The sequence below is a fragment of the Dreissena polymorpha genome, chromosome 4 (genome assembly GCF_020536995.1).
Source record: "Dreissena polymorpha isolate Duluth1 chromosome 4, UMN_Dpol_1.0, whole genome shotgun sequence".
NCBI classification, from domain to species: Eukaryota; Metazoa; Mollusca; class Bivalvia; order Myida; family Dreissenidae; genus Dreissena; species Dreissena polymorpha.
In genome coordinates, this window is record NC_068358.1 from 21439582 (window position 1) to 21460140 (window position 20559).

General features: G+C 34.7%; 1 protein-coding gene across 2 annotated transcripts in view; it reads left to right on the top strand.

Annotated features, from left to right (window-relative positions):
* The window catches only part of LOC127877892 (thioredoxin-like), a 31389-nt gene extending 18364 nt beyond the window's left edge, over window positions 1-13025 (top strand). Inside the window, exons 1-5 of one of the 2 annotated variants that reach the window (XM_052424216.1) lie at window positions 2359-2681; window positions 6588-6692; window positions 9659-9718; window positions 10895-10960; window positions 12686-13025. In XM_052424216.1, the coding sequence (XP_052280176.1) occupies window positions 2649-2681; window positions 6588-6692; window positions 9659-9718; window positions 10895-10960; window positions 12686-12748 (327 nt within the window). In that variant the 5' untranslated portion in view covers window positions 2359-2648 and the 3' untranslated portion in view covers window positions 12749-13025. Of the gene's footprint in view, window positions 1-2358; window positions 2682-6587; window positions 6693-9658; window positions 9719-10894; window positions 10961-12685 lie in introns of those variants that run through there. The other variant, XM_052424218.1, reaches the window with a different exon arrangement.
* Window positions 13026-20559: the final 7534 nt, after the last annotated feature.

Genomic DNA, 20559 nt, shown 5'->3' on the forward strand with positions numbered 1-20559 from the left:
CGCGATCTGACATCTTAATATCATGTTCTTGCATTGTGGTTTTGCTTTATCGCCGTTTAAATCTCAAAAACCCTTTAAAAGAAATCAAGACACGACATGAATATACTGTATTGCGACATTACGATGCGAGGTGGCCAAAACACTATACCATATCGTTATAATTTAATCGCATCGTGATCACGCGTTCACGCCTTTCATTTCTTCCCCTTGAATCATGATCGTGCTCTGGAATTTAAGAGGTTTACAATGGTTAATGATGGGCGGCTCTTACCAAATACCGTCGATGTATCTTTTTGCGCAATTTTTTTCTAAATATTATATTACATTTAACTCCTCCAAGACAACAGATATGACGTGGCGATTCAAATTTGCCTAGTGGTGTCATTAATCTACGTTCTTTGTAGAACTATCCTTGTTTAATGCATAAACTAGAATTGTTTTCTTAAATACTTTATATTCAAACTGTAAAATAATAAGAACCTATTCGAAAAAATATGACACCAAATGATTTCAATTTCAATTGCACGAAGGAATATGTGATTCAACTCGATCTAGAAACAACATTTATACGATATATGTGCATAAAAGGGGTTACAGAAGCACAGAAGTATGCGGAAGTCACATTAAGTTGGCATCAAGCAGATGCATTTGACGTTTTACAACACGAATGTTCTGGCGGACATTCCCTTGCATAGGAAGAATTCCAAAAGTAAGGAAAATGTACCATATATTGATTTTTTGCAATAAATCTTCCGCTGATCCGTATTGGTAACAAATCATTTGTCGCCATATTGTAAACTTAAGTAGTTGAAGTCAGACTCGGGCCTATCGCGTTTGCAATCAACGACGGATATCCTTTTAATGATATTTCTTGTTAACATAGTTATTAAATAAGAATTTGTAAGATTGTTTATAGTGTAGGATAAATCAAATATCTATAAATACATAAGTGCTTCTTGATCGATCTTTGGATGAAAAGCAAGCCTCGCAGTGTAAAGCTCGCGTATAAACCTTTCTCGAACTCCTACGATAAATTTCAAGTACACAATGGTACTAACAGTCATAGTGTTCTCTACATTTTGACAAACAATACAATGCGTTTGCAGGACCAAAAATCACCCAAGGATCCATTAATTAGCTATGCATTTACAGATCCCCCAAGGATCCATTAATTAGCTATGTATTTACAGATCCCCCAAGGATCCATTAATTAGCTATGTATTTACAGATCCCCCAAGGATCCATTAATTAGCTCTGTATTTACAGATCCCCCAAGGATCCATTAATTAGCTATGTATTTACAGATCCCCCAAGGATCCATTAATTAGCTATGTTTTTACAGATCCCCCAAGGATCCATTAATTAGCTCTGTATTTACAGATCCCCCAAGGATCCATTAATTAGCTATGTATTTACAGATCCCCCAAGGATCCATTAATTAGCTCTGTATTTACAGATCCCCCAAGGATCCATTAATTAGCTCTGTATTTACAGATCCCCCAAGGATCCATTAATTAGCTCTGTATTTACAGATCCCACAAGGATCCATTAATTAGCTCTGTATTTACAGATCCCCCAAGGATCCATTAATTAGCCATGTATTTACAGATCCCCCATGGTCCATTAATTAGCTCTGTATTTACAGATCCCCCAAGGATCCATTAATTAGCTATGTATTTACAGATCCCCCAAGGATCCATTAATTAGCTATGTATTTACAGATCCCCCAAGGATCCATTAATTAGCTATGTATTTACAGATCCCCCAAGGATCCATTAATTAGCTATGTATTTACAGATCCCCCAAGGATCCATTAATTAGCTATGTATTTACAGATCCCCCAAGGATCCATTAATTAGCTATGTATTTACAGATCCCCCAAGGATCCATTAATTAGCTCTGTATTTACAGATCCCCCAAGGATCCATTAATTAGCTATGTATTTACAGATCCCCCAAGGATCCATTAATTAGCTATGTATTTACAGATCACCCAAGGATCCATTAATTAGCTATGTATTTACAGATCACCCAATGATCCATTAATTAGCTATGTATTTACAGATCAAGGATCCATTAATTAGCTATGTATTTACAGGTCTTTTGATCACCCAAAACTTCATGAATTTTGATCTACGCAAATAACTCAGGCACGTTAGAGTTATTACGTCACCTTGATGTCTATGCTTTCGTACAAAAGAATATTGATTTGCTAACAATAATTTGACTAGAAAAATGCACTTCGTAATACGTTATAAGCATCTTTAACTCCAAATGCAGCCTATTTTGTATTAACCCGCGGTTGACCGTGACTCCCCATTTCTCACATAAAGCTACGAGCATGTATATCAGCTACCATAATCTAATCCGATATCGGCTGGATTTTTCTATAGCGTGTTTTGACTACAACATGATTGGTTACGTCAATAAGTTATTAAAAAGACTTACTGAAATAAGAACATGAAAACACGAGAATACCTCAAGCATATATCTTTGTTACTTGATATAAACATTACGGCTGGTACGATTTGCGCAGGCGCGTACTGTGATGATCTGGTTACAATAACATAGTCTAGTTTCAATTCGATCCGACCGCTCACTTGCTTGACAAGCATACTTAGCTGATTTTAATCTGGTGATACTTCTTTTATGATCAACATGGTGAAATTTATTGAAAACCTGGTAAGTGTGTTGTTACATTCTGCTACGCAGCTTGAATTTATTAAATACGTTTGTAATTTTTAAAGTCTGTTTAACTTTAAGCGTTTAATGTATGTTTTTGTATTTTCGTTGGTTTACGTTACAGCGTAGGCGATTGTACTTGCAGTTTACATAAATCGAGTTAACAGTTTGATTCCATGTTTTGTACTGGGAATAAATACGCAATAAATTACACGACGTTCAATTGGGAAATTGTGTTAGTTAATAAAGTATGTATCGTATCACGAGTTAAACATACGTGAACCACGTGTTAAAAGTTATTTATAGCAATGATAAAGCTAACGAGACCGCTTTAATCTCGTTTCATACATGAACTGTGAACTCTTCTTCGTTTCAAATGGGTCTTCTGTTATGCGACTAGTGTAGTTTCAGACCAGCCTTTGCATTCAAAGTCTTGCGTCATAGCGTTATAGTTGACTTGTCTTCAGCTACGCTTGTTTCCTATGGCACAAGACCCATTTTTGCATGACGCGAACATATAAATATAGATATGAACTCGTCTCTATATATCGGGTTGTATTTAAATAGAAATGTCATGAAATCCTTTTATATTGTATCACAGTCATTGTACCTATTGGGAGCAATTTTAGAAACGTGGGAATTTGTGTTTGTTGTAAGTTTTTTTTATAAAAGTATGAACACGTGAAAGTTTATTTGCAATTTTCACCAGCCCGCCTTGCGTAATGTTGTTTATTGTTGTTGTTTTTGTGTTTGTAAAAAAGTAACATCTTAGTTAGTTCAAGAGGCGTTAACTTTTCGTATCCGATAAAAAAAATAGTTGTCAACGTCTGATTTCAATTAGATTCACGCCAGCCACTCCATTGTTGAATGCATTTTGGAAGTTTAAAATATGGTTAAATTCATGTGAAAACACCCCATCGACCGAATGGTTTATATTTATGGTATCGAGTGGAGAACATACATATGACAGCCATGCAACTGGGTAATATTGACCGGGATCATACATCGATTATGTGTGTACAGAACAATATCAATACCATTAACGCTATCGATTGAAAATTTCTCTCATTCATAAGGGGCGTCTTGCACTAAATAAACCGCACACGGGCGGGCTTTTTCTTCTTTTATTTATTGGGGGTGGTGTATATTTACATCATTGTTTTGTTATCACATGGTATTTCGTAGGCTATTTCAGTTACTGCTTGTTAAGAATATAATACTGCTCTGAATTCTGTGCTATATTCTGCATAAGCATAACTGTTATAATCATCCCTGAAACATAGTGCAAACCAGTGCTGTAAGTTTCATTTTTGGGACTGCTAGGCTATCGAATTCCTAATTCATACATAATACGTTGTTGTGCAAAAATACATTCCACAAGTCCTGCAATACGCGTTTTTCTGTAGTTTGTTTGTTGCAGATTTTTGTGTTTTTGTTGAAAGCCGTGTTGAGTTTATCACTATGGATCCTGCTAACTTGCATGTGCTTCGAATGTTTCGATATATCTCAATTATGCGAATTTCATATTAAAATTAATGTACAATACAAAACATAACACGTTTAAATGCGTTGTAATCCGTACGTTTTACGTTAAACTAAAATGTTGTTTCATCGTGGGTTACATTCAGTAAAGTGTTTGGTTATGCAGATATACGCTACACAGAGAAGAATTGTGAACGATATTAAATACGGTTCACCATGGACTACACATGCGAGGATCGTTTGGTTACATTCAGGAACCTTCCACATAACTTTTGTGGGGCTTGTCTTGAAAGCATGTCTAGTGCCATTGGGCCCTTATCGTTGATTCCTAAACGGCAGTTCAATTTCAAAGCTTTAGCATGAGCACTTAAGGTTACATTACACAAAATCATTGTTTATCACTCCGTGGTTAAAGTAGTGCATGTTTCTGAAGATTTTATTTTTTTTATTCTGATTTAAAAGCCATTTAGCGATTGCTTCCATGCTTTGATGGTTATTTCTTGTATCCTTTCTGTGTCGCAATTTTTGGTACATTTCATTAGTGACAGTAGATTGAAAGATAAATGTTAAGAGTGCTTTTATTGAAGAACTGTGTCTATGTCGAAAGCTCACTGCCTAAACCCTGTTTCCCCGAGTGTGTTACCATTGATTCGGGCGAATTTGATTTTTTTTGCAATTATTGGAAAGGACATATATGTCTTTAGAAATACTTTGAAAGTTGGCATGTTTGTAATGGGACCCTATAGGAACTGCTAGTTCTAATTCTGCATCAGACAGCATTTAAGTATAAAACATTAACAATGGCAAGAACCATGCAAGTATGGTATGAAAGTTATGGCTCTTTTACTCTTTATTTCCAACAATTTACTAACACACCTGTAATATTTTGAATAATTATTACAACGAGAAGAAAATTTGCCTTACCTGGGATTCGAACCCGAGACGACTAAGTCTAATAAATTGTTGAAGTCACTTCCATTGAACAATTATTGTTTTAAAGTTTTAACAATGAAGTTTAAATGCTCAGGGTTCGCACAGGGCTTGAAAAGTGCTTGAAAACGAGTCCTAGGCTTGAAAAGCTCTTGAACAAAGGTTGGCCTTAAAAAGGTGCTTAAAAAGTGCTTAGTTCATGTAAAAAAGCCTTGAAAATGTTTATTTCTGCTCAAAATTACTTTTATCATGGCTTTAATTATAAACTTAAATCGTTCTTATGGGAAATATTACGAAAATGTATCATAGATTCCTTCGCGCAAAAAGTTGAGTACGAAATATAAGTTTCGTACACTATTGAGAACGAAATGTTATGTGTACATGTCACAGATTATGTGTGCTACATCAGAGGTTCTCCATTGTGATCAATTTTCGCGAGTGAAAACGCAGCAATGGGGAAGTGTCGTTTCAAACCAGGGTGGTTAACTGAATATTCCTGGGTACAGAAAACAAATGACATTCGAAAAGCACATTGTTGGGTCTGTATGAAGACCATTGATGTCGGGGGTATTGGGGAAAGCGCTTTGAAAAGCCACAAGAAAGTGAAAACCCTCAAAGAAAACATGAAATTGAGAAGCAAACAGGGTTCCTGCGATGTGTTTTTTGTTAAACAGGAAGGTACTATTGTTCAAACTGTTAAATCTAAAACAGACATAAAAAACAACAGCCCATCTGTGTCGAACCAGGAAGGCATAGCCACATGCAGAGAGTGTGCAGATAGAAGATTCAAATTCCAGGACCTTCGCAACTTTCAGCTGTAGTATCAAACTCGCAGACATCCATAGACAAATTCGTTTAAAAAAATGATATGTTGAACGCGAAAGTATTGTGGGTATTTATACCGTTTGCACACAACCATCATTTAATTCCAATAAAAACATTACAAAGTTTTTTCAGGTTGTGTTCCATGACAGTACCATAGCAAAGCATAATTATGTGGCTGTTTTGGGGCTAGCTGAACATTTCAAAACTGTACTTGATAGTTCTATAACTTAATTAGTGGACAGTACTCAGTGTCTCAGTACTCAGTGTCTTTTGATGAAAGTTTAAACAAGAAAGACCAATCCAAGCAAATGGAAAATGCATTTTTTTAAAGGAAACTACAGTTTACGGATTTGAAAATGAATATTTGGCCTTGGAAAGTCCTTGAAAAGTGCTTGAATTTAGGTTTGAGATTTCTGTTTGAACCATGATGCTGTAATGTGCATGTAAATAGCGATGGGTAGCAATTATTTATATTAACTGTTTTGGATATGTAATGATGAGGCGCAATTACGATAACGAAATTAATATTATCACGATGATAATTATGGTCCTGATGAAACGCAATTACGATAACGAAATGATCATGATGATAAATATTGTGATGATGATGATGATGATGATGATAATGATGATCATAATGAAGAAGAACTGCCATTGATCTGTTTTCAGAATGAGTTCAAGGATGTGATGAGGAACAGTGAAGGGAAACTAGTGGTGGTAGATTTCACTGCTTCGTGGTGCGGTCCATGCAAGCACATTGCTCCTAAGTTCGAGGTAGGTGGCCTACCAGTCAATGCAAGGTTTACCATTGCTCATGTAGCTAGCGCGCCAGTCCATGCAATGTTTACCATTGCTCATGTAGCTAGCGCGCCTGTCCATGCAAGGTTTACCATTGCTCATGTAGCTAGCGCACCAGTCCATGCAAGGTTAACCATAGCTCATGGAGGTAGCTTACCAGTCCATTCAAGGTTAACCATTGCTAATGTAGGTGGCGCGCCAGTCCATGCAATGTTAGCCATTGCTCATGCAGATAGCCTACTAGTCCATGCAAGCTTAAGCATTGCTCAGGTATCTACCGTTCAAGTCCATGCAAGGTTAACTATTGCTAATGTAGGTAGCGTACCAGTCCATCCAAGGAATTCCATTGCTCATGTAGCTAGCGCGCCAGTCCAGTACCTGAGTCCATGCAAGGTTTACCATTGCTCATGTAGGTAGCGTACCAGTCTATGCAAGGTTAACCATTGCTCATGTAGCTACCGTACTAGTCCATGCAAGGTTAACCATTGCTAATGTAGGCAGCGACCAGTTCATCCAAGGAATACCATTGCCCATGTAGCTATCGCGCCAGTCCATGCAATGTTAACCATTGCTCGTGTGGGTAGTGTACCAGTACGCAAGGTTAAGAATTGCTCGTGGAGATACCGTACCAGTCCATGCAAGGTAAACCGTTGCTAATGTAGGTAGCGTACCAGTCCATGCAAGCTTTAGCATTGCTCAGGTAGCTACGGTACCAGCCCATGCAAGGTTAACCATTGCTAATGTAGGTAGCGTACCAGTCCATCCAAGGAATACCATTGCTCATGTAGCTAGCGCACCAGTCCATGCAATTTTAACCATTGCTCATGTGGGTAGCGTACCAGTACGCAAGGTTAAGAATTGCTCGTGGAGATACCATACCAGTCCATGCAAGGTAAACCGTTGCTAATGAAGGTAGCGTACCAGTCCATGCAAGGTTTACCATTGCTCATGTAGGTGGCGCGCCAGTCCATGCAAGCTTATGCATTGCTCATGTAGCTACCGTACCAGTCCATGCAAGGTTAACCATTGCTGATGTAGGTAGCTTACCAATATTCCAAGGAATACCATTGCTCATGTAGCTAGCGCACAGGTGGTTAGCGTGTGGCTATGATATTAATTAGTGAAAACATCATTTTGAATGATAAATAATCATATTATAACGAAAAATTAACTTTTCTGAAAAAAAATATTTCACTATCAAATATATATATAACAAGGTATGCAACTCAAAATCAGCCCAACACGGGGTGCATCGCTTTGAACAGCCATATCTTCATCAATTTTGCAGCGATTTTCACGATCTCGGTCTTATTCAACGCAGAAATGAATTTCCTTTCTGGAAATGTATATGTCTTGCAATATTTTTACAAATGCTGGGTCAACTTTTAAGAAATAACACGATACACAACACGTATGACCCAGTTGACAGTGATCATGTATTCTTTATGAATGAAATCTCCAGTTGTAAAGACACACCTCCGCATTGGACCAATGAAATCACTCGTATGTTTAAAATGTCAGTTAGTTGAAATGTATGTAAACAAAGGTTTCAAACGGCGCTGGACAGTTTGTCTTGATGCAGAATGTAACGACAAGAACGGTAATAAAGTTTTTTCATACGTTTTATTGAATTATGGTATCGAACTACATGAACTTTGTAGGGAAGTTGCCCTTTACTCCGTGAAGATTTCAGTCTTAAAGACAGCATGATCACTGTCAACTGGGTCATGCGTGTTGTGTATCGTGTTATTTCTTAAAAGTTGACCCAGCATTTGTAAAAATATTGCAAGACATATACATTTCCAGAAAGGAAATTCATTTCTGCGTTGAATAAGACCGAGATCGTGAAAATCGCTGCACAATTGATGAAGATATGGCTGTTCAAAGCGATGCACCCCGTTTTGGGCTGATTTTGAGTTGCATACCTTGTTATATATATATTTGATAGTGAAATATTTTTTTTCAGAAAAGTTAATTTTTCGTTATAATATGATTATTTATCATTCAAAATGATGTTTTCACTAATTAATATCATAGCCACACGCTAACCACCTGTGAGCTAGCGCGCCAGTCCATGCAATGCTAACCATTGCTCATGTAGGTAGCGTACCAGTCTATGCAAGCTTAAGCATTGCTCGTGTAGGTAGCGTTCCAGTCCATGCAAGGTTGACCATTGTTCATGTAGCCAGTAGGTAGGGTACCGGCCCATACAAGTTTAACCATTGCTTATTTAAGTAACCTATCAGTCCATGCAAGGTTTACACTTGCCCATGTGTTTTAATGATCATACTAGTGTCACCAGACAATGCACGAGTCCTCGCCTCGTTTTCACGATAACATTTGCTAAGTTTTCGTCAATTTATTTTTCATTTATTTGATTTAAGGCTGATATAATGACCTCTTGTTTGAGTTACATACTTCTTTCCCCATTTCCTCACACTCAATGCGATCTGTGATGATGAAAACATGAATGAAATTGAAAATACAGGTTTAAAGAGACTATGCCTGAATGACAAATTGAGTGTCGACAAGTACATACTGTTTACAGAATTTGCAATAGGCGCACAGTTTCGGTCTCGTAAAATACATTCATTCAATGTTTAATAAAAGTGCTAGCTTTGTATGGTAGAAGGATCTCATTTTTAGCTGTGCGCAATTGATGACAAGAAAGTTCGACATTGTCTGTCATGTATTACTACTTACCCTTCAGCGTTCAATCATATTTACACTCAAACGGCATCAATCACTGACATCTTTGCAATCAGAAAAAGCCATATTATCTTGTATATAGCAGGAATATCCATAATGATGAAATTTAAATAGATTACAGCATATGCTATAAGCAACGTCGATGGATATGTTTGCCTTTACCCACAGCAATTATACCGTGACTGATATAGCGCAACATGGCTTTATTTAATACATATCCATATTATTTTCAGCAACTTTCGAAGGACAACACAGACGTTCTCTTTTTCAAGGTTGACGTCGATGCAAATAGCGTAAGTAACATATATTACACAAAATATGATATATATATAATCCAAAAGGACTGGGTGGATAAATGTTATATGAAAATCAAAAGGACTGGTGAAATATAACATCCATAAGATGCCAATATGGCATCAAATTTCTTTGCACATATGCTGACTGAACTCTTTAACTTTCAATTGGAGGTAATGTGTATATGCTAATTGTAAAAAATAAAATAAAATTGTTGCATGTTGATAATGGTCGCTTTCTTTAACTAAACTTATATTGTCTCAGATTTAATTATTTTTAACCTGTGATTTTTTTTGCACAAAATAACAGTCTCTTACAGGCTGTTTCCAAATTGCAAAAAGAAGAAAAAGGCTGTTTCCCAATTGCAAAATGTAGCATTTTTTCCCAAACATGTGACCATAATTTCCCCCAATAAACTAAATAATTGGTTTATTGAGTTTATTATACAGTAATTTAATTGCCTTACACTTTATAATATAAATTTTAGAAAGCATGCATTAAAAACAATTGGTATACTGTACTTTATGATCATATAAATAATGTTTATTTTTTCCCGTTTGCATGGATTACCGCGCTTTTTTCCCAATTCAAAAGGCACGGGCTATTAAATATAAACTTTAAAGGGACCGTCAACCGCGATTGACGACAAAAAGTTCTAAAATACCATGTGTTTTTTTTTAATTATTAGTTTATATTAATTAAAATATCACGACTGGTATATTACATTACTTGAAAAAAAGTAGATATTTCGGTATATTCAGTAATAAAATTTCGCGATGTGAAATCGAAAGTACATCGCGAAAATAGGTGACATAACGATATACACACTACAAATAACGCAAGTACATTGATCATTTTATATATAAAATATATACAATTATCTACGCATGTGTAATTTGCATTCCTGGGTTTACCACTGACGATCATGATCAATCTACTTGCGTTATTTATAGGTAACTGGTAGTTACCTGGTACATGTACCCAGTAAAATTTATTACCGAATATACTGAAAATATGAAAACTTAACTATTTTTTTCCAAGTAATGTAATATACCAGTCGTGATATTTTAATCAATATAAACTAATAATTGTAAAAAAAAATCGGTATGTTAGAGCTTTTCTTTTTTCGTCGATCGCGGATTACGGCCCCTTTAACACGCCGGACACTCTTGCAGGAGACATCCGAAGACCAAGAAATCAGCTGTATGCCGACGTTTAAGTTCTACAAAAACGGTGAAGTGGTCAGTATTCATGCACGCCTCTATGATTAATAAGTTGTTGTTTATCGTTTCTGTCATAATCTATTGCGATCATACAGTTGTGTAAATTTTAATTGTCCGAGTTTCACATATCTCTAACTTTAAAATGGAAAAAAATAAAGGTTACACGTTCGCTTATTGGAAACTCACACTGTTGTTAATGTACGAATGCGTACATGAGACTAAAATAGTATAAAGAATTATATATCGGATAAAAACTACACATGTGCGTAAGTAAAGGGCGAATAATTCTACAAAAATTATTAGAAATATTCTAAGAGTTGTCTGAAAAAAGAATTAATTTTTGTTGAACCCATACAAAGAAAGTAGAAGTGGTGCATGTCAATGCCTTTATTTTTCTTCAACGGTACAACGCCTTCTAACACTGACTGAGTTCATGGATGAGTTTTTAAGTAAATGTATGGGTTCGGTAGAAAACGGAAACAATTCTGTTACATGACCAGTCAAATTTGATCCGTACCTTCTCTTGTAATAGCTAAATAAATGTTGACGTACCGGTACTCATTAAAAAAATTGGTAATTGAATTTTATTAATGTAAGGATCAAATAATGGACTTAATAGGAAGACGCCAGTCGGACGCATTGTTCAGATGTATTAAACATTTATATAACAGTATTTAAATTAGACATCAACGCGATGTGTTGATGGTGGTGGGCGGGTCATTTTAATGGTTCCTACAATTCTATAACACATTTCTTAACGGGGCCTTTTCACAGATTTTGGTATGTTTTGAAGTTTGTCATTTAATGCTTTATATTGATAAATGTAAACATTGGATATAAAAAGCTTCAGTAAAAATTCAAGAATAAAATTTAAAAAGACAAAAAAAGGTAACCATCAGCAGGGCTCGAACCACTGACCCCTGGAGTCCTGGAGCAAAAAGTCAGCGACTTAGACCCCTCGGCCATCCTTCCGTATGCAATACCATATGTATTTTATACTTAATATAAACAATCCTCGTAGTTTCGCAAAATATAACGACAACAACAGTACTCGCCAAATTATTAATTTGTTTCGTGTTGCAACGCTTTATAATTTTCGATTGTTTAAATCGTCAAAAGATGCATATAATGGCTATTTTAAAGCATGATAAATGTTCAGTATTACTGTTTCCTCAAAAATATCATAACTACAACGAACATTTGCGAATCTGAGACAACTTTTTTCAGTTTTGTCAATTTACCCAAATGTGAAAAGGCCTCTTTAAAATTTAAGCTACACATTGCAAAGTGACAAAACTGATTTGTGTGTGTTTATTTTTCGACGTTTGAAATAAACATTAACCGATACTCATTTGGTGATTGAATTTTCATAACCAAACGCGGTAACGTGCACCTGGTTTGCGTCCGTCTATGCTCACATGCGTGCGTCCGTCCGTGCTCACATGCGTGCGTCCGTCCGTGCTCACATACGAGCATCCGAACGTACAAACGTCCCAACAATTTGTATCCACTGTAGAATGTGTCCAGAAAGTGTGTGTGTATAACTTCCCTTTTACTTGTGGTTGAATCTTTAACGAAATATAGAACTATAAAAAACATATACACATTTTAGATATGCGTGTTCCACTTTGTTTTTTTTTCTGGATCTGCCATTAATTAATCTTGAAGTAAGTAGATGGTCAATACGAGACGATGAATGCAATTCAATCCTAAGTTAACGCTGTTTTCCGATGTGTGTTCCAGCTCCACGTCATGGAAGGTGCCGATGAAAAAGGACTCGTGGCAAAAATCTTGGAGCTGAAGTAATCAACAGCCGTCGTCATGGTGACAAATGGCAGCCTGGCTCTGTGCAAGTCCTTCAGAAGTCTTTATTGAATATATTTGTATAGACTGATGACTGTATCTCCTTTACTTTATGTCATGTAGCTGATTGTTTAAGTTGATTTATTTATTGAGATGGCCCTATATTGTATATGTGATGTGTAAGGTTATGTTTGACAATGTCATTATATTTTCATATCACTATTATTCATTATTTTGAATTCAACTGTAAAACTTGGTGTATAAAAATAGAAGTCTTTTATCATCTAGTTTTGTTATGAATATTTTGAACGCATGGTGAACGGTGTGGCGGGAAAAGGTATATAGGATAAAGAAGGTGAAGCAAAACAACTTGGACGCTTATACTGGTGCTTCTAAAACGCTGGAAGCTGTACAACTAAAAATCTAGAATTACTAACGTTAGTTTTAGCTCACCTGAGCACAACGTGCTCATGGTGAGCTTTTGTGATCGCCTTTTGTCCATCGTGCATCGTCCGTTGTGCGGCGTCAACATTTGCCTTGTTAACTCTCTAGAGGCCACATTTAGTGTCCAATCTTCATGAAATTGATCAGAAGATTGGTCTCAATGATATCTTGGATGAGTTTGAAAATGGTTACGTTTGCTTGAAAAACATGGCTGCCAAGGGGCGGATCATTTTTCCTTATATGGCTATAGTAAAACCTTGTTAACACTCTAGAGGCCACGTTTATTGTCTGATCTTCATGAAACTTGGTCAGAAGCTTCATCCCAATAATATCTCGGACGAGTTCGAAAATGATGCCGGTTGGTTGAAAAACTTGGCCGCCAGGGGGCGGGGCATTTTTCCTTATTTGGCTATAATAAAACCTTGTTAACACTCAAGAGGCCACATTTATTTTCAGATCTTCATAAAACTTGCTCAGAAGATTTGTTAAAATGATATCTTGGATGAGTTAAAAAATGGTAACCTTTGCTGAAAACACATGGCTGCCAAGTGGCGGGGCATTTTTCCTCACATGGCTATACATGTCTATGGCTATTGTAAAACCTTGTTAACACTCTAGAGGTCACATTTATTTTCCGATCATCATGAAACTTGGTCAGAAGATTTGTCCCAATAATATCTTGGACGAGTTCGAAAATGGTTTTGGTTGCTTTAAAAACGTGGCCACCAGGGGCGGGGCATTTTTCTTATATGGCTATAGTAACACCTTGTCTCGATGCCACATTCATTGTCTAATCTTCATGAAATATGGCCAGAAGATTGGTCTCAATGATATCTTGGATGAGTTTGAAAATAATTATGTTTGCTTGAAAAACATGGCTTTCAAGGGGCGGGGAATTTTTCCTTATATGGCTATAGTTAAATCTTGTTGACACTCTAGAGGCCACATTCTCTGTCCGATCTTCATGAAACTTGGTCAGAAGATTCATCCCGATAATATCTTGGACGAGTTCAAAAATGATGTCGGTTGGTTGAAAAATATGGCTGCCAGGGGGCGGGGCATTTTTCCTTTAATGGCTATAGTAAACCCTTCTTAACACTATAGATGCCACATTTATGTTCCGATCTTCATGAAACTTGGTTAGAAGATTCGTCCCAAAAATATCTTGTTATCTCAGGTGAGCGACTTTGGGCCTTTTAGGCCCTCTTGTTTAGTGATTGTTAAGCTAAGCACATTTTCTTAAGTTGTGGGGACACTGGTATTTCCATGACATTTTCACGTAAAGAAGATGTATAATATGTGTATATCTTCATAATAATTTTGCTTGACATCTTACAACTTCAAGAGTGATGGAAAATCTCTGAAAGGTAAAAACTACCAATGATAATTGATAAATAATTTAGGGATGAAAGAGGTTACAAAAAATTATTAACCGGTTAACCGAAACGCCTTACCCTAAGTAGTTAAAATTATTTTGAGTACGTAAAAATGTCATACCGCTCGATCCGCTCTGTAGAAACAAAAGTAATTTCATATTTTAACTCGCTTGCGTTGATAACATGCCAGTTTTGTAATAAAATGCATTATACAATTTATAAACATTATTTTGTAAATGTATGCTACACATATTTATTTTTCCTGCGTAAATGCATAGGAGAAAAAACAACACTACACAATGTTCATTGTCACTTGTTATTAACTTTTGGTTTTTGTTGGTTGGTTGGGCCGTTTATATTAAGTTCGCGTCATATCGCTCACAAAAATGGTGTGTTTCTTTGTTCATTCTGTCTTAATTTTTGAAGCTCAGATTGGCTTAATATAAAAATGTTTTTTCCCTTTCAATTCGACGTAAAGCGGGTCATGTGTGTTCACCGAATCCGCATCTCTTCTTAGTTGATAATTGCATATTTTGTTGTTTGCATTTTAGCGTTGGTAGCCGAAGTAGATTCGTTTGATTTTCATTATACAATTAAAAATGTGGGTCAAATAAATGACACGAATATAAATTCAATTAATTTTGAACAAACATATTAGTAGAATATTTAATATAATCAGTATAATTATTAATTTAATAGCTAAGCAACTTAGTATTATGATCCCAAATACTGCTAGTAACGTATGTTTGTTTACGTACCATTGCGCGCAAATTATAAGCAATTACACAAATACTAAATTTAACTGTTTTACATGTTTAATATTTTTAATTGATGTTCAATTATTTAATTGATTAATAATTTGCCTTATTAAATAAAACTTGCATCGGACGTTAATGGTGAAATCGTTGGACGTAAATTATCATAATGATATTAAATTTTCATAAACAAAAACGACGTTACCTCGTCAGGATTTTAACTACGAATGCAATTCTTGATAAAAATTGTTACTTATAAACACGGTATTTTCGCGAGCAATCAGTGTTGGATATTGGTTAACAAAACATCAAAATAAGCTGTGCAATGTATCAACTGTTTTTTATCGCGAGTTCAATAAACTTGTCAATTACGTCTTCGCTAATAGCTCTGTAACAATCCGTTGGCAATAAACCCGTTTTGCAATAAATTTATTGCAAAACGGGTTGGAGTGTCTTATTGCAATTTGATTTTTTTTTACAACAACCCGTTTTGCAATAAATTTATTGCAAAACGGGTTGGAGTTTCTTATTAATTTCAAATGGATTTGAAGAGTTAAAAGGGAGTTTCAAGTGTTGTATTTTAATAAAATTGTTATAAAAATAGACAAAACTGTGAGTTAAGACTTAAACTGCATGGAAGATGATGCATTTCGATATTTAATACTAATTGTTTCATATTGATTTGAAACGGTATAACGGAAGTTTTAAAGTAGTCTCTAATGTAAATATGATAAAACAAGGCTGAATGTTTATATAAAGTGATGTTCACCAATTTGGGAATTAAGTGAAGAATACCCAGAAGTGCATAATTTTATTGCAAAACGGGTTGCAGTGATTTATTGCAATGGGCATTTTTATAACAACCCGTTGTGCACTAATCTCTTTTTGCAATAAAATCATAACACATGAACTTATTGATTCAAATTGATTTGAAACGCTGAAAAGAAAGATTCAAATGTCGTAAATAAGGAGTTTGTATACAAATAAAATGAGAGGTGTAAGAATCGACCTAAAATTAACAGACATTAAAAGTGACCAATTTCATGAGTAAATCTGATAAACAAACACAGAATGTATATTAATAATGATCTTAACAATTTCATGATTAAGCGAATTTAACCCAGAAATCCAATAATGTTATTGCAAAACGGGTTGCAGTGTCTTACTGCGATGTAAAAAAAGAATTGAGTGGACACTTTTCGAGGAAAGTCTCAAATGTTTTTTATAAGGGTTTTTTTTATCAAAATAAGACAGAGGTGTAAGGTTCGACTAACAAATTAAAGGCAGTTAAAGTGATCAATTTCATGAATAATGTGATACAACAACACCGAATTGGTGTAGAAAGTGATTTCAACCAATGCAATACTTAATTGAGGAAAACCGAGAAATGCAATAATTGAATTGCAAAACGGGTTAGAGTTTCTTATTGCAATTTGAAATTTTCATAACAGCCCGTTTTGCAATAAACCCGTTTTGCAATGAATTTATTGCAAAATGGGTTGGAGTGTCTTATTGCAATTTGATTTTTTTTACAACAACCCGTTTTGCAATAAACCCGTATTGCAATAAAATCATCGCAAATTGATTTGCAATAATTTAATTGTAAAACGGTTTAGAGTGTCTTATTGCAATTTGATATTTTTATAACAACCCGTTTTGCAATAAACCGGATTTGCAATAATTTTATTGCAAAACGGGTTATAGTGTTTTATTGCAATTTGAAATTTTCATAACAACCCGCTTTGCAATAAACCCGTTTTGCAATAAAATAATTACACATGTATGAATGTATTCAAATGGTTTGGAAACATTAAAAAGGAAATTTGAAATCTCGTATTGAATTAATAGTATTTCCAAATATAGACAAAACTGTTAATTTCTACTAAAAATTAAAAAGCATTGAAGGCGATGCATTTAAAGATTTAGTACGATAAAACAACACATAATGTATATAGAAAGTGATATCAACAAATTTGGAGCTTAAGTTAAGATTGTGTGTAACAAACCGTTTCGCAATAAAACCATCATATATATGCTCATTGTTTTAAATTGATTTGAAACGGTATAAAGGAAGTTTCAAATGTCGTCTCTAAAGTGAATATGATAAAACAAGGCTGAATATATTTATGAAGAGATGTTCAGAAATTTGGGAATTAAGTGAAGAATACCCAGGAGTGCATTTTTTTATATTGCAAAACGGGTTGGAGTGTCTCATTGAATTTGATTTTGTTTACAACAACCCGTTTTGCAATAAACCCGTTTTGCAATAAAATCATCGAACTTTTATTTGCAATAATTTTATTGCACAACGGGTTTGAGTGTCTAATTGCAATTTGATATTTTTATAACAACTCGTTTTGCAATAAACCCGTTTTGCAATAAATTTATTGCAAAACGGGTAGGGGTGTCTTATTGCAATTTGATTTTTTGGGATGGTTTGAAATTCGCTATGTTAATTAGAGGATCTAGTTATCGATGGCTTTGAAATGAAATGTTACAAACAGAAACCTGTCAGCAAGAAGCAAGTAGGAGAAATAAATAAATTTCTAAATTTCGTTGTCTCAAAAAAGGAATCAGCTAATCGTTAACATATATGCTTTGGTGTTTTGTTCCACTGTTAACAAAATAAAAATAAATAAATTAAAAAAAAAAACCACAACCTTCCAATGGTTTTCGACCTTGACGTGGTTTGCAGGCTTTAAACTAACAGCAAACCAAGACATCCTAAACGTGTGTATGAGTAACTCAGCATTAAAGTAATTTATTATGTGCATCTAACAGTATATGCTATGTTTATAGGTGTTTATCGCAACCGTTGTTCATTTTTATTGTTTTCAATTCATTTACACTTATATTTGTTAATGCAGCATCAACATACTAAAACAATATCCCGGAAAGAGTAGAATAATGCATTTGAATATGAACCGTACTACGTTTTGACGCTAGAAATGATTCGATGTACGATGTGATTCTTAATCTAGTTTAAGTGCAGATTCGTACATACGACACAAAGGCATACATTTGTATTACGGATCACTTTAATTTCCTTCAACGATATATATTCATACGACACACGAACACTAACTCCGATCCTAATAGAAAGACAGTTCGCTCGGCTTAGAGGACTGGGACAGTCATGTAAAATATCGAATATAATATATATATTTTTTAAACAACTGGAAGCATGATGAGTTGCACATAATTAGCCAGTTACCAAATTTTAACTAAGTATTTTGACCTGTTAATTCTTTTCAGCTCAATTAAACAGTGACACAATGCGCATAATATCACTTTAGACAAGAAGCAAATGTTTGGACAGTGTAAAAAGAAATGTTAATTTTCTTTTAACATATTTAACATGCATGTTTTGCCAATTGGTAAATCAATTGACGTGTGATGAGTTTATTTCAAAACGTGTGTATTGCAAAAAGGGGTTATTGCAAAACGGGTTGTTAAAAAACGTACATTGCACCAGGAAACTGCAACCCGTTTTGCAATAAAACTATTGCATTTCTGGGTTTTCTCCGCTGAAGTATGACATTGGTTGAGATCACTTTATATATAGACATTATGTACATGTTTTATCACATTGACTCATGAACTTGGTCACATTCTGTATTTATAAATTTTTGGCCGAATCTTACAACTCTTTCTTATTATATACAAACTTTTTACAAACGACATTAGAAACTTCTTGTCAGCGTTTCCAATCAATTGGAATCAATAAGTAAATGTTTGAGATGTTTATTGCAAACAGGTTGTTATAACCTGCAACCCGGTTTGAAATAAAATTATAGCATTTCCAGGTTTTCTTTAGTAGTTCCCAAACTGGTAATATTAAATTTATATAAACATTCTGTTTGTTTTATCATATTTTTCTTGTAAACGACAGTTGAAACTTCCTTTATACCGTTTCAAATTATAATGTTTCAAATAAATGTGAATCCATTAGTATATATGTGATGGTTTTATTGCGAAACGGTTGTTACACAACATTGACATTGAATAAGACACTTTTTACAAGTTAATCAATACATTATTGCATTTCTGCGTGATCACTTTTAATACATATTATGTGTTATTGAATCGCATTAAGTCTCGTAATTTCACCGCCTTCCATGCCTTTAACTGTTTAGTCAAAGCTCACAGTTTTGTCTATTGTTTGATATAATAAATAATATTATTGAAATACGACACGTGAAACTAATTTTAATGTTTCCAATCCCTTTGAATTTATTTAAACGTGTGTAATGATTTTAGTGATGAACGGATTGTTGCAAAACGGGTGATTGGAAAGTTTTCAAATTGCAATACGACTCACCAAGTGAACCCGTTTTGCAATAAAATTATTGCAAAGCGGGTCTATTGCAAACCGGGTTGTATACAAATATCAAATTGCAATAAGACACCGCAACCCGTTTTGCAAGAAAATAAGTGCACTTCTGGGTTTTCTTTACTTCAGTACGAACTTGGTTGTAATCACTTTCCATACACTTTTGTAATGTTTCATCATATTTATCGAATCGATAACTTCCGATGTCGTTTTTGTTTGTCTGCACTTATACTTATATGTTATTTTGAAAAAGAAAATCCAGAAATACAACAGTTTTTTAGACTTTATTTTCACAGTTTTCTATCAATGCGAATCATATAGAACATGTGTGATGCTTTTAATGCAAAACGGGTTTATTCCAAAACGGGTTAATATTAAAATTAACAAATTGCAGTAAGACACTCTAACCCGTTTTGCAATAAAATTGCGCACTTTTTGGGTTTCTTAACTTAATTTCTAAGTTGGTGAAAATCACTTCATATAAACATCATTTGTTGCTTTATCATATTTTCCTTCTAGACTACATTTGAAACTTCCTTTATACCGCTTCAAATCAATTTGAAACAATTAACTTATATATGTGATAATTTTATTGCGAAACGGTTTGTTACACACAATCTTGACTTACGCTCCAAACTGGTTGATAAACTTTCTATATACATAATGTGTTGTTTTATCGTATTATTATTGTGAAACGGGCTTTTATTTCTTTTGTTTTAACTTCGCAATAAGACACTGCAACCCGTTTTGCAATAACATTATTGTATTTCTGTGTTAAATTCGCTAAATCATGAAAGTGTTAAGATCACTATTTATAAACATTTTGTGCTTGTGTATCGCATTTACTCATGAAATTGGTCACTTTCAAAGTATGTTAAGTTTTGGTCGAATGGTCACCTCTCTCTT